The sequence below is a fragment of the Phyllostomus hastatus genome, unplaced genomic scaffold (assembly GCF_019186645.2).
Source record: "Phyllostomus hastatus isolate PE091 unplaced genomic scaffold, TTU_PhHast_1.1 phas_contig_81, whole genome shotgun sequence".
NCBI classification, from domain to species: Eukaryota; Metazoa; Chordata; class Mammalia; order Chiroptera; family Phyllostomidae; genus Phyllostomus; species Phyllostomus hastatus.
In genome coordinates, this window is record NW_025333962.1 from 1815971 (window position 1) to 1829785 (window position 13815).

A 13815-nucleotide genomic window follows, 5' to 3' on the forward strand; every position below is an offset into this window, starting at 1 on the left:
AACTGGAATGAAGAATATAATCTACAGGGAATCAACAGTAGAGTAGATAAAGCCAAGAATCAAATCAGCTATTTGGAATACAAAGAAGCAAAAAACACCCTCCCTTACTGGAAGATTCTATTGTAAAAACTGGCAAGATTTAGAAAGCAAAAGCATCTTACATGTCCCCAGTCACCTCTGAAGATGCGCAGATGTCCGATGTGCTGTCTTCTGGGCCTCACCATTGTGTCTGTGGCTTGCTGGGTGTCCAGAGCTGTTGGTGGGTTGTCGTTGGGCAACTGGAGGGCCGCTGCCCGGATGCCTGCGCTGGCACTCTGGCTGGCTTCCCACTGGTTTGTGAGTGTCCTCCTCCTATGTCTTTGCAGATACCACCAAGGGTCAAAGCAGGAAAAAGACCTATCTCTTTTGATAGCACATGCTGCCTACTTTTTCTTGGGACTCTGCAGAGCCAGACGCCCACCCCATGCTGGCCCAGGCCCAGATTCCTCTCATATTTTGCTTATGAAAGGTGGGGGCAGTTAGCATCTTTTCTGCATTGAAGGACTGTCCAGGAGGGGAAAACCTCCTTTTCTCTACTTTCTTAGGTTCAGTGGCCAGCGCCCTGCAAACTGACAAGAGAGATTCCCAGGAGACAACTACTGATTTTACCTGCCTCACAAATGAAAGTCCCAGACAGAAGTCAGAGATTATTTACCATTGTCATGGAGAAATTACAAGACAAAGGAAAAGGATTTTGAGCCTCAAGGAGCAGAGTTGTGGGCAGGGAAATATCCCAGGGCACTGATGGAAGATAAGGGTTATTCAGTAGTTTGCTATGCTGACCTGGGTTAATGAGAGTCTCCAGTTCTGCCTGGTAATCCAGGGTCAATCTGCCCTTCCAGGTAGGAATGGGGATTGGGATCCCTGGATAAAGGAAAATTCAGACAAGGAAGGGAGGATGAGATGACTTTTTCTGAGATCTTTAGTTCTCTGTTGGCTTCAGCTCAAAACAGTCTTGGCCAAGCTGGCATGTTGTGGAGTAGGTTATCTGATCCCCTTTGAGACCAACATCAAGTTTGCTCTTCTAAGCCTGTGGCTTCCAGAGGCCTGTCTGCCATTCTGTGTAGCTTGTCCACAGGGAACAGGCTTCCCCCATGCTGGCCTCTTCCTAGCAGCATAGCCACGTGGGGACCCCTTCAAATGCAGCATTCAGGCTGCACCCCAGACCAACACAGACAGAATGTGTACTTTTGCCCATATTTCCAAGTGAGTCATAGGTACATGGAGTTTGAAAAGCCCTGTTTCAAACTTCCAATTTCAACTGTGGTGAGGTCGTCAGTGACCTGGGCTATGAAAGGTTCACAAAGAGAAAAAATGTGTAGAAAATAAAATTTCTATTCACTGTCCAAGAAAAAAGAGGGGCATGGTGTGGAGAGATAACACCAGCATTGAGGGGTGAGGGCTTTGAGTTTTTACTGGATTATAATTGGATTAAAAAATGTGAGGGGGTGGTTGCTGTTGTTTTGGCCCTTGGGCTAACATGAGGCTGTAGTTAGTTCCAAAGTTATCTTCCTCCTGTGGCTGTAGGGAGCGCGATTAGTTCTGTTCTTGCTTCCAGCAAGAGCTTGTTTCACCCTTTCCTGGTGACAAGCTTAGAAGACAAGCATTGTTTAACAAGGTCATAGGCCTGCTAGGCTAATGGTACCACAATAGCAAATGGGGCTGGCTTTGTCTTTTGACACTGTAGACTTTTTTTTTTGCACTTTATTGTTTCTCAATTATCAACTAGACATTTTTGAAATATTCTACTTATTTATTTTTAACTTTTTCTTTGGAATTTATTTCAAGCCTGGGGAAGTTACAAGTAAATAGTACAGAGCCCTGTCTGGTGTGGCTCAGTGGATTGAGCATGGGCCTGGAAACCAAAGGGTCACAGGTTCTATTCCCACTCAGGGCACAGGCCTGGGTTGCAGACCACATCCCCAGTAGAGGGCACACAAGAGGCTACCACACATTGATGTTTCCCTCTTTTCTCTCCCTTCCCCTCTCTCTTAAAGTAAATACACAAAATATTTTTTAAAAAAAGACTAGTACAGAGATTTCCAAATAACCTTCACTGTAATTTCCCTATATTTGTTCTCTCCCCCTTTCCCTATCTGTCTCACCTCCTGTCCCTACACACCTTTTTCTCCTGAATTTTTAAAGAGTGAGGTGCAGGCTTTGTGCCCCACTATCTATTAAAATAGAGGTATATTTTCTAAAAGCTAGGACAGTTGCTTACTTAACCACAATACATCAGGTTCTCAAATAACATAGCTTTCATGTCCTTTCATTACAACATTAAGGAGGGAAAAAGCCATTTCCTGACTGGGGTCAGGGCCACTTGCTGTCTGTGTCGAGTTGGCCGTTCTCCCCACGTCTGTGTGGGCTTCCTCTGGGGTCTCCAGTTTCCTCCCTTGTCCCAAAGACATGCACAAGGGCCACTGGTGTGCCTCTCTCGTTTGGTCTGAGTGTGGGTGTGGGCGGCTGTGAGTGCCTGAAACAGAGGGGCATCCCCGTTCAGGCCAGGTCCCGTCTGTGCCCTGAGCCGCCCAGCAAGGCTCCTGCCCCCACGACCCTGAAGAGGAATCAGCACGTGGGAAAGTTGTCTTACATGTTCGTACTAATCTTAAATGTCTGTCAGCTCACATTTATTTCAAGGTTTAATGGGAGAAGTGTTTTGGGTCTTCATTTAGAATTTTGGTGATTTTTTTGTGACTAGAAATATGCCTTACGAACTTGGTCTAGTTTATATCAATTAGCCTCTGATCAAATTGGTTTCCTTATTTGTTTTGTGTAAAGTAGTGGTTTACAAGAACCTATCGTTAGCATTAAATGGGGACTTACTGTGCGTTTGTCACACTCTGGAAATGCAGCGTTTAAACAATACATTCCAGGCTGTGCTCTCATTTTGTTGTCCTGGCTCCCGTGTTTCCTCCTTGGGTTTCTTTCCCTTTTTGCTGTGGCACCGGTAACTCTGGAGAGTAAGGCTGGACTGCAGTCAGGTTTAACTCACTGAGGTTCAGGTCCCACATTTCGGCAGGAGTGCCAGGCTGGTTGTGTCCTTTCCAGGGTGGCATCGACGTAGTGTGCCCCATAGGGCTCCTATCAACATTGTTTCATTTTGTCTTTTGTTAGGTTTTATTTATTTTTAGAGAGGGGAAGGGAGGGAATAACAGGGAGAGAAACATTAATGTGTGGTTGCCTCTTGCACACCTTGCACTGGGGACCTGACCCAAAACCTAGGCATGTGCCCTGACCAGCAATCAAACTGGCGACCCTTTGATTCTCAGGCTGGCATTCAGTCCCCTGAGCCACACCAGCCAGGGCAACATTGTTTTATTTTATTAACAATTTTTATTTATTGATTTAAGAGAGGTGGGAGAGAAAGACAGACTGATGTCAGTCTGTTGTTTTACATATTTATGCATTCTTTGGTTGATTCATGTATGTTCCCAGACCAGACATTGAATCCACAACCTTGGCTTATCTGGACAACTCTGTACCCAGCTGAGCTACCTGGCCAGGGCAGCATTGTTTTTAATCCTCACCAAAATGATGAATGAAAATGGTGTCTACAGTTTTCGAACTGTAACAGATTTTGAACTGTGAGTTATATATAACTCACCTGTTTAAATGCAAAATGTAGAGGGTTTTTCAAAAGTATCTACACTGAGTACCAGTACCCCAATCAAGATACAGAGCATCCCCAACACCCTGAATTTCTCTTGTTCCCCTTGCAGTGAAGCCGGGCTCTCGTGCCCAGGCCAACACTGACCTCCTTTTTGCTTCAGTAGATTCACTCTTGCCAAGTTTCATGTAAATAGAGTCATGTGGGTCACCACATCTTGGGTCAGGCTTCTCTTACTCAGCCCAGTGATTTAAGCATCCTTCTCTCTGTGTGTTTCAGCGGTTTCTTCCTTTTCATTGCTGAATAGTACTCCACTGCACAACCGCGTCACAGGTGGGTTACCCACTGACCAACTGGTGATAAGTATTGGCTTCACTGTAATTTTTGTCTGCTGTGAATGAAGTGCCTGTGAATATTCACATGTAAGTCTTTCTGTGGACGAATGTTTTCATCTCAGAGGTAGGGGCCTCGGGCGGAGGCTGTCGTAGGGCCAGCCGGCATGTGGCTGTGGCCGTTGTGCATAGTGCTCACCACTCACTGTGTCGCAGGCACACCATATCTTCACCACCCTTTGGTGTTGTCATTTTTTTTTACAAAAGCACATTCTGGTTATTGAGGGGAGATAATGTAATTGCGGTTTAATTTAGCACTGCCTGTTGACTAATGAAGTTGAGCATCTTTCCATCTGCTGTGGGTCATTTATGTGTCATTTGGGAAGTGTCCACATGCTTTGCCTTTTTACTGGGTTGCTGTCTTACTGTGTTTTAAGAGCTTTTAAAAGTATCTATATTGTAGATAGAAGTCCTGTGTCGGATGTGTGTACTGGGAATATTTTCTTCCATTCTGTGGCTCGCCTTTTCATTGTGTTCATGATGTTTTTTTAAAGATTAAACATTTTTAACTTTGATGAGGTCCAGTTTATTGATTTTGTTTAATCATTTATGCTTTCTGTGTCCTAACAAATCTTTGTCTACCTCAAGTTCACAAAGAATTTTTTCCTGGAAGGTTTATGGTTGTAGAAGTTATTTTTTGCGTATGATACAAGGTATGGGGTTCCTTTCTCTTCCCTGGCCCTGTGTTGGATTTGCTTGTTTGTCGCCATTCACTGACAAGATTTCCTTTTGCCTTTTGAATTCCTCAGCACCCTTGTCAAAAATCAGTTGTCCACACGTGTCTGGGAATTTGGGCCCAACCTCAATTAAGCTTTGTTTTTATTCTTTACTCCAATATCACTGTAACGGTAGTGTGTTTTGAGGCTGGTTACTGTGAGTTCTCCAGCTTTTAAAATTCTTTGGGCTGCTTCTAAGTGCTTTGCTTGTCCATATACACTTTAGAATCTTCCTGAAGTTTTTGCTCGGGATTGCATTGAATCTATAGCGCGTGGTGGGCCATATTGACATCTTGTTAAATCCTTCATTTCTTTGTTCTCAGTGTTCATTTGAGGAACATGTTTTATAAACATTTTTCTTAAGAATTCCATGGTTTTTTATGCTATTATAAACAGTCTGTTTTTAAAATATATTTCATCTAGTTGTTTATATAGAAACAATGAAATACAATTGGTTTTTGTTACATTGACTTTCTATCCAGAAACTTTGTTAATTTTACTTATTGGTACAGTAGCTTTTCTGAAGACTCCAGAGGATTTTCTGATTGAGTTGTGGGAATATTAGCTTCTAGGTCAAAGTGTTTAAAGTGTTTCCAATACATATTTATGTGTAATGACAAGATGATTGTTGAAATTTCATCACCTTTCTTTTTTAATCTTTATCAAAGCAATGATTGATAATAGTATTTTAGCCCTGACCAAGGGTGGCTCAGGGTCACCGGGCCAATTTCCAGTCTGGGTACATGCCTGGGTTTCAGGTTTGGTCCATCCCAGTTGGGCGCTTGTGAGAGGCAACCAATTAATTGATGATTCTCTTACACATTGATGTGTTTCTCTCCCTCTCTTTCTTCCTCCCATCCTCTCTCTAAAAATGAATAAATAAAATCTAAAAAAAAGAGAATAGTGTTTTATATTCATATTTTTGTGTACTAATGAATGTGAGCTTTTCATATATTTTAATACTTGCTTTCTTGCTTTCCTTCCCTTTTCATTGACATGGAAGGTTCTTCCACGTGTTTTAGGGCTCTGTGTATCTTAGCCCTCCCTCTCCACCTCTCATGAGTGTGTGTCTGTTCTCTGTGTCATTGGCTTTCCAGTCTCCCTAGTGCTGTTTCATTACTGTCGGCATTTATAATTTTTGTGTGAACATCTGCCCGTTGCTCTTCTTGTGGTCCATCTCTGTTAATCTCTGATAGCCATTTTTTCCTTTTGATGTATTAGTGTTTTCATTTTTGTAATAGTTGTGAACAAGAATCAGAATCTAGTTTTATTTCTGAACGTTCAACCAACTATATCAGATAAAAGTCATCTCTCTTTCCAATGGTTACTAGCGCTGTATTTTTTCTTGTAGATTAAACTTTTATGTGTACCAAATTTGGTTTCTGGACTTTTACTTTTCTTTGGTGTTGGTCTATTTTTGTTCCAAAACCACATTTCTGATTTTGTAGCTTTTTAATCAAAATTGTCACCATCCTATTTTGGTAAACACTTTCTTGCTGTTTGTCCTATCTTGCTAATATTGCTGAATAATGAGGTATATCTACAATTTAAAACAAGCTGGTTAAAAAATAGGAAAAGCAACCCATTAGAAAATAGAAAAATGAGCAAGGACTATGAACAAGGGTCTCAAAGAAGAAAAAAGCCCATTGGCTAATGAACCCATAAAGGGATTTTCATGGAGGGAAGGGCAGTTCCAGGACTGTGGGACCCATGCTGCATTCCCACTGAGGGGCCAGAATCTTCGACCTTGGACAGCCCCAGTGCTGGTGGAGGCATGTTTCCTGTCAGTGGGCACATTTCCCCAGTGGTCAATGACTCTCCTGCCCTAGAACCACACTGGCACATGTGGGGAGACAGACAAGAGTTCACTGAACCGTTGCTGGCAACAGCAAAGGACAGCCGGCTGCAAGCTACCATGGTAGGAAAGTGATAGGCATCTAGTAGAAACCATACTTTCGGATTTAGATGTTTTTCCAGGCAAGCCATGTGCAGGAGGATGCTTTCTTATGGTGCTGGGGAGTACAGTGAGCGCAGCTGGCCAGCCGCACGAGCCCGGGGGCCAGCAGCCCGTTCTTTGCAGTGTGGTGTTACATGCATTTCCAACTTAGGTTGTTTTCAACTTACAATGGTTTATTGGGATATAAAACCCTATCCGGGTCGAGGAACATCTGTACTGGGAAAAACCTAAACATTATTGACAAAAGAATGGGTAAAATCACCACACTGAAATCCTACACATCAGTTTAGTGAACTGGACCTACATAGATGTATGTGAATAAACCTTAAACAGAAGCTCAGCATTTCAAAACATATGAAACAGTGCTTTGATGGCGTTTCAAGCTCTATTCAGAGGTAACTGGAGTTTAAAAGACATGCACTGAATAGAAACACCAAACCCAATCAGCAGCCTCCCTCTGGGAGGGTCTGGAGGTGGGGCTGCAGGCAAGGGAAACTCAGAGATCAGCCAAAGCGTCTGCAACCCACCCACCTTGCCCTTCCAAAGAAAACCAAAAGCAAAGACTAACCTGTTTACAATTTTTGTATCTTAGAGACAGGCACATGAGTATTTGGTTTCAGTTAGGGTGAGTCCACAGACACTGGAGAAAGGCGTAAAGAAGAAGCCTGACGCCTGATTCTGCTAGTGTGTTCTTCGTTCTTTCACGCACACTCTTTCTTGCCTGCACAATCATCCCTGATGATTTCCTTAGGAAATGTCCTGGAATTGGAATTACTGAGTCACAGGGTGTACTTGTTACTTTCTCCCAAAAATTACTTAGAAACTTCCTCAAGGACCCAGGAGAGCATTACACTTAATCTCTTTTTTTTTTTTCTGATGGGAAGCATATGACTGCTGTCACATAAACATGAAACTATTGAATTTCACTTGTATACCTGACGATTGACATTTAAGGACCCAATTTATGTTTAGCAAGATTCCTAAGGCCCACTAGAGAGCTTTCACCCAGCAATACCCAATCCTAACTTCTTGTCACAGTCACCTGTAAGGGTCTTCATAACTTTTTTCCTTGAAAAGGTAATACTATGTCATAGTTCAAAAGACACTAAATGGTCTTATTGAACCCATGCTGAATTATTCTAATGTAGAGCAGTTTCTAGACCATTTTGACTGACAGTTCTTTGTCACATGGGGCTGCAAAAGACACAGACACTTGTTGGGGTAATGTATTGTGATACCTGCAAGTCCCCAGTGACCTGGGGGATGAGTAACATGCCCACCATCCTATATGAGAGACGGGGAACGTGACAAGTAGGTGAGCCAGGAACTCGGTGGCTCTATTTGAAGTCTATTTGACTGTGCCCTTTGTGCCCATTGTTCTGCTGTCTTCTGTCTCCGGGTGAATGTGGGAAAACCTGTGCGTGTGGGGGAGGGGGCCAAGGCACCAGGGGACATCTGCTGAAACTGTCCTTTACCAACCCTGTCTCCCCGCGTACACACCTGATCCCAGCCCCAGCATAGCCATTGAGTAAGTGGTGATGGTCTAGAGCAGCAACTTTCAACCTTTTCCACCTCAGGGCACACATGTATACTAATTACTAAATTCTGTGGCACACCAAAAATATATTTTCCACTGATCTGACCAAAAAAAACAAGTACATTTTTCATTCATTCATTCATACCAGATGACTATTGTTGTGTTGGCTGTTGTCATTTTTTTATTTGACAATCTGAGGGAAAAGAGGTCAGTGCAGCTGACTTAGGTAGTTCATGTTTTAAAAATTCATATGGCGCACTGGTTGAAAGTCATTGGTCTAGAGTTGGGCAGATAAGAGGACATGTATGTACAGTATTATGAACTTTTTTATTTTTTAGACAGATTTATTATACAATACTATATGGGTTGTACTTTTCCCCTAAAATTTTATTTTGAAGTCCTTTCTAATGGACTGTATAAAGGAATTATTTTTTACAACCCAAAATGGTATTTTATTTTAAAGGCTTTGTAATTGTAGAAGGTATGTCCCTTGTTAAGCCAATATCCAGGGAACGTATTTGCAGACAGTTCCTCCACCCATATGTTAGTGAGTGGCACACAGTCACTGACATGCTCAGTAGAGGTACAATGTATGCTTGTTCTTCTGGTATTTGACAGTGTGAACAGAAATGTCTGCTCAACCAGGAGTTCTCTATCCTTCACATCTTCCTTCTCCCAAATATTCTTTCAAATAATTAAGGTTCCAGATTAATTTTTCAGTGACATCTTTTGTTATCATCAATCTGTTGTCACATTAATATTTATAGGAGGTTTGAGATCCTAATACTTCATGCTTCAATGGGCAAAGATCTGTGTTTTCATTTTGTAAGGAACTTCTTTATTTTTAGGATTTCCTGGTATTGTATGGGTATCCCACCATTCTTTAAAATTAAGGTTCATTTGACACATTCCCTTGGTGGGTGACTCGAAGTGTCAGAGAAGCCTCCCAGCTGTACCTAACCCCAGGTCCCACTGGGAAGCTGCTGGCCAGTCTGTGTGTTGGGCAGCCCAGGGCACTTTGTGCACAGGTGCTTTCCATGTGACACACACTCGGAGGGCTTCCTCAGTGCAGAGGCCCACGTTCCTTCCCACAGGAGTGCTCGGCCTGGTAGGGTGTCCTGGGCTTAGTCACTACTCTGATGATAGGCAGAGAGAGCTCATCTTTGGCCTCTGTTATCTATGATCATCAGTGCTGCAGTGAAGGGGCTTGTACAGACAAACTCTAAAAATGGAACATCGCCTTGCCAGCAGGGTGCCCAAGTGGCATGATGGCCACAGTCCTCGAGGCAGGCCTGGGACTGTGCGCATGTGTGCTGCCGGCACTGAGCAGCAGAGCCTTTTTCGCCACACCTCTGGCCACTGGTGAGTCCTCTCAGTTCAGATTTGGCCAAACCCGGTAGGAACAAGGTGGATCCCAGGCGAGTCCCAGAGAGCAACCCTCTGCGAGCTCCCTATCATGCGCACATCACAGGGGTGTGCATGCCCTCAGCCCCAGCTTATCCCTGGACTGAGGCATCCATGTTCTCCTATGATTTCAGAAGCGGGTATCACCTTTTGAGGACATGATCTTCTGCTTCTCAGAAGAGGACTGGTCCCTTCTAGATCCTGCTCAGACTGGCTTCTATGGGGAGTTCATCATCGGAGAGGACTATGGGGTCTCGCTGCCTCAAAGTAAGATGTCCTTCGGCCCTCTCCTGAGACCAGGGACATGGAGGGCCTGCATCTGATCTTGCTCACCACCCCACAATGCTGATGGGAGGTCACCTGCACTCAGTGACCCCAAGCACACTGAGCAGAGGAGCCTTCACGTGTAAATTAGGCTTGCTGGCTGTTTTGTATACAAAACCAAACATAACAGGTTCCTCTGTATCACTATTCTCTCCCTTTGATCCTGCGCCTCTTCACGTGTGGCCCCCTAATTAATGCATGGGCCTGGAAGAGCTGCCCCAAGCCCATGGCGTCCGCCCTCCCTGCCTGCTCCAGCTTTTCTGCATCTCTGCAGCCCTGCATGGCCCTCTCACTGCTGTGGCCTGTCCTGGGTCCTTCTGGATCCCTGAAGAAGATGTGTCCTCCCCTTTTCTGTGAACAGATGACCCAGCAGCCCAGCTGGACCTCTCCCAGGGGGAGGAGAATGAGCCACGTGTTCCAGAGCTGCAGGACCTGCAGGGGAAGGATGCTACCCAAGTCTCCCACTTGGGTGAGTCATGATTCCACCACTGGGTGGACAGAGTGGAGTGGTAGGTGCTACTGGCCAGAGGTGGACCACTCCTTGCCATCTCTCTACATCCCTCTTTATACCCAGACTGTCTTCGTAGAACACATCTTGTCTCTTCCCTGACTCCTCACAGAAAGAATGTAGGTTTTTATTTTGGCAGGTGTGGGGATTGCACTCCCTCAACCAGGGACTAGGACACAATGGGAATATATTTGTCCTCTGCTGTGAATAGCACTTGGTCTGTGCTGACATGCCAGTAGCCCCTCCACAAGTGAGGTCTCACCCCTCTTAGGTCAGGGAGAGAAGGAGGACCAGGCACAGGACCTCCAGGTGTCTCATCCTCTAGTCCTTCCACCATGTACTACAGGTGAGGAAACTCGGGCATGGGGTGCTGGGGCTCGGCTGACAACAGCACTGCTCAGCAGCAGCATTTCCCAGTCCCCCTGCCCTGGGCTTTTTGTGTCACCAGAACTTGAGTTTTAACCACTCTGCCATAATACCTTGAGAAACTGCCCCTTTAAGACAAAAAGCTTCGTATGGCATCAGTGGCAGCCCACACCCCTTCCCCTACAGGAACTGGAGCCAGCACAGTTCAGTCAGGTGTGGCTCCCCACCTCCCCTGGAACCAGCATGCAGGCCTCTTGAGAGGCCTGCTCCCTGCCTTGTCTGCCCCGACAGGCTCTGCCGCCTGTGTCTCTGCAAAGGGGGGCACTGGGGCCTGAGAAATCGCACCACAGAAGTGGAAATGACCATGGGGCAGGCACTCATTCACAGTCACGTAGGCAGGGCAGAACCAGGACCCACACCAATGCCATCTAGCTTCAGAGCCCGTGTCTGTGGTGTCAGCCGTTTGTCTACAAATTCATTTTATCTACAAACACTGATCAAGGGGCTGCCCTTGGGTCACAGTCTGGCATCTGTTAAGAGGCCCCCTAGGTAGTGCTGCAGCTGCACAACAAATTCACTTTTCCATTTTCTCTGGAAAGACTTTCCAAGTCTCCAGCCAATCCTGGTGGAAGAAAGAGGAAGACGGGAGGAGCTGCAGGTGCCAGAACTCCAGGCCTGCCAGCAGATAGCTCTTGTGCAGAGCACCTGCCCAGGTAAGGAGAGCCTGGGAAGGCATGGGGTGTACCCTGTGTGTGTGTATGTGAGTGTGTGGTATGTATATATGTGCACCTGTGTGTGCAGATGTGTGGTGATGGCATGTGGTACATGTGTGATGTCTGCTATATGGCAGGTTACGTGTGTGGTGTGCGATTTTTCTGTGTGTGCCATGGAAGTGTGCACGTGTGGCATGTGCGTGCGTGTTTACTGTTGGGGATAGGGCCAGGGATTGAACTCAGGTCCCTGCCAACCCACCGATTGTCAGCCAAAGGTGCTGATTCCCTTTTACTAGGGTCTCTCCCAGCTGAGCTCCCACCTACAGCCCTCCCCTTGTGGCCTTCCCATGTAGGCTGAAGCAGGTGTGCCATGGCGCTGCTGGCCATGTAGGAATGTGTTTCTTACCCAAGCACAGGGCCAGAATCCTGGGCCAAATCTTGCACCTAAGAGCAGGGTTGTGAATGCCAAAGTGAAGGGACACTGGAGAGCATGTGCCTCGCCTGCCCTCACAGGTGGCCCACACACATTTGCACTCCAGGTCATGTTAGTAAAAGTCACCACTTCCAGAGGCAGACTAAAATATAACCAGCCATCTTTTTGGGTTTTTTTTTAATATATTTTATTGATTATGCTATTACAGTTGTCCCATTTGCCCCCCTTCATTCCCTTCCACCCAGCACACTCTCTCCCACGCACATTCCCCCCCTTTAGTTCACGTTCATGTGTCATAAGTTCTTTAGCTTCTACATTTCCCATACTATTCTTGCCCTCCCCCTGTCTATTTTCTACCTACCATCTATGCTACTTATTCTCTGTACCTTTTCCCCCTCTCTCCTCCTCCCACTCCCCTGTTGCTTAACCCTCCATATGATCTCCATTTCTGTGGTTCTGTTCCTATTCTAGTTGTTTGCTTTGTTTGCTTTTGTTTTTGTTATTGTTTTAGGTGTGGCTGTTAATAATTGTGAGTTTGCTGTCATTTTACTATACATGTTTTTTATCTTCTTTTTCTTAGACAAATCCTTTTAACATTTCATAAAATAAGGCCTTGATGATGATGAACTCCTTTAACTTGACCTTATCTGAGAAACACTTTATCTGCCCTTCCATTCTAAATGAAAGCTTTGCTGGATAGAGTAATCTTGGATGTAGGTTCTTGCCTTTCATGACTGGGAATACTTCTTTCCAGCCCCTTCTTGCCTATAAGGTCTCTTTTGAGAAATCAGCTGACAGTCTGATGGGAATTCCTTTGTAGTTGACTGTCCCCTTATCTCTTGCTGCTTCTAGGATTCTCTCCTTTATTTTAGTCTTGGGTAATGTAATTATGATTTGCTTTGGTGTGTGCCCCCTTGGGTCCAGGTTCTTTGGGACTCTCTGAGCTTCCTGGACTTCCTGGAAGTCTATTTCCTTTGCCAGATTGGGGAAGTTCTCCTTTGTTATTTGTTCAAATAACTTTTCCACTTGTCGCTCTTCCTCTTCCCCTTCTGATACCTCTATAATTCGGATGTTGGAACATTTAAAGATGTTCTGGAGGTTCCTAAGCCTCTCCTCATTTTTTTGAATTCTTTTTTCTTCATTCTTTTCTGTTTGATTGTTTCTTTTTCTTTCTGGTCCACTCCATTGATTTGAGTCCCAGTTTCCTTCCTATCACTATTGGTTCCCTGTGCATTTTCCTTCATTTCACTTAGAGTAGCCTTCATTTTTTTCGTCTAATTTGCAACCAAATTCAACCAATTCTGTGAGCATCCTGATCACCAGTGCTTTGAACTGTGCATCTGATAGGTTGGCTGTCTCTTGGTCTCTTAGTTGTATTTGCTGTGGAGCTTTGATCTGATCTTCTGTTTGGGCCATTTTGTTTTTCTTTTGGTCTGGTCGCACCTGTTATGTAGTGAGGGACAGAGCCTTAGGTGTTCGCCAGGGCGGGGCAACCCTCGTGGCTGGGTTGTGACGCTGTATTTGGGAGCAGGGTCCGAGAGGGAACTATGGCACTTGCTCCTCTCCGTCGGATTTCAGTCCCTTCTGCCACTTTCCCCAAGCAAACTGGGCCTTTCTGGTGCTGATTCCCATGTGGGTGGGTTTGTGTATGTTCTAGGATCCTGTGGGTCTCTCCAATGCACTCTCCTGGGAGGCTGGGAGTATCTCTCTGTGCCTCAACCCCCACAAGGTGTTTTCAATCAGTGTCCCGAGGTTCTGTTTCCCGGCACTGAGACCCTGAGTTGCACAGTCTGTCTTCCTGCCCAATATCACCTGG

At 45.1% G+C, this 13815-nt stretch overlaps 1 protein-coding gene across 4 annotated transcripts in view; it reads left to right on the forward strand.

The window, feature by feature from the left end:
* The window catches only part of ZNF496 (zinc finger protein 496), a 36932-nt gene that overhangs the window by 17649 nt on the left and 5468 nt on the right, over nucleotides 1-13815 (forward strand). For all 4 annotated transcript variants that reach the window (XM_045850611.1, XM_045850610.1, XM_045850607.1 and 1 more), the window contains 3 exons: nucleotides 9790-9922; nucleotides 10341-10448; nucleotides 11453-11566. In XM_045850611.1, the coding sequence (XP_045706567.1) occupies nucleotides 9790-9922; nucleotides 10341-10448; nucleotides 11453-11566 (355 nt within the window). The remainder of the gene's footprint in view (nucleotides 1-9789; nucleotides 9923-10340; nucleotides 10449-11452; nucleotides 11567-13815) is intronic.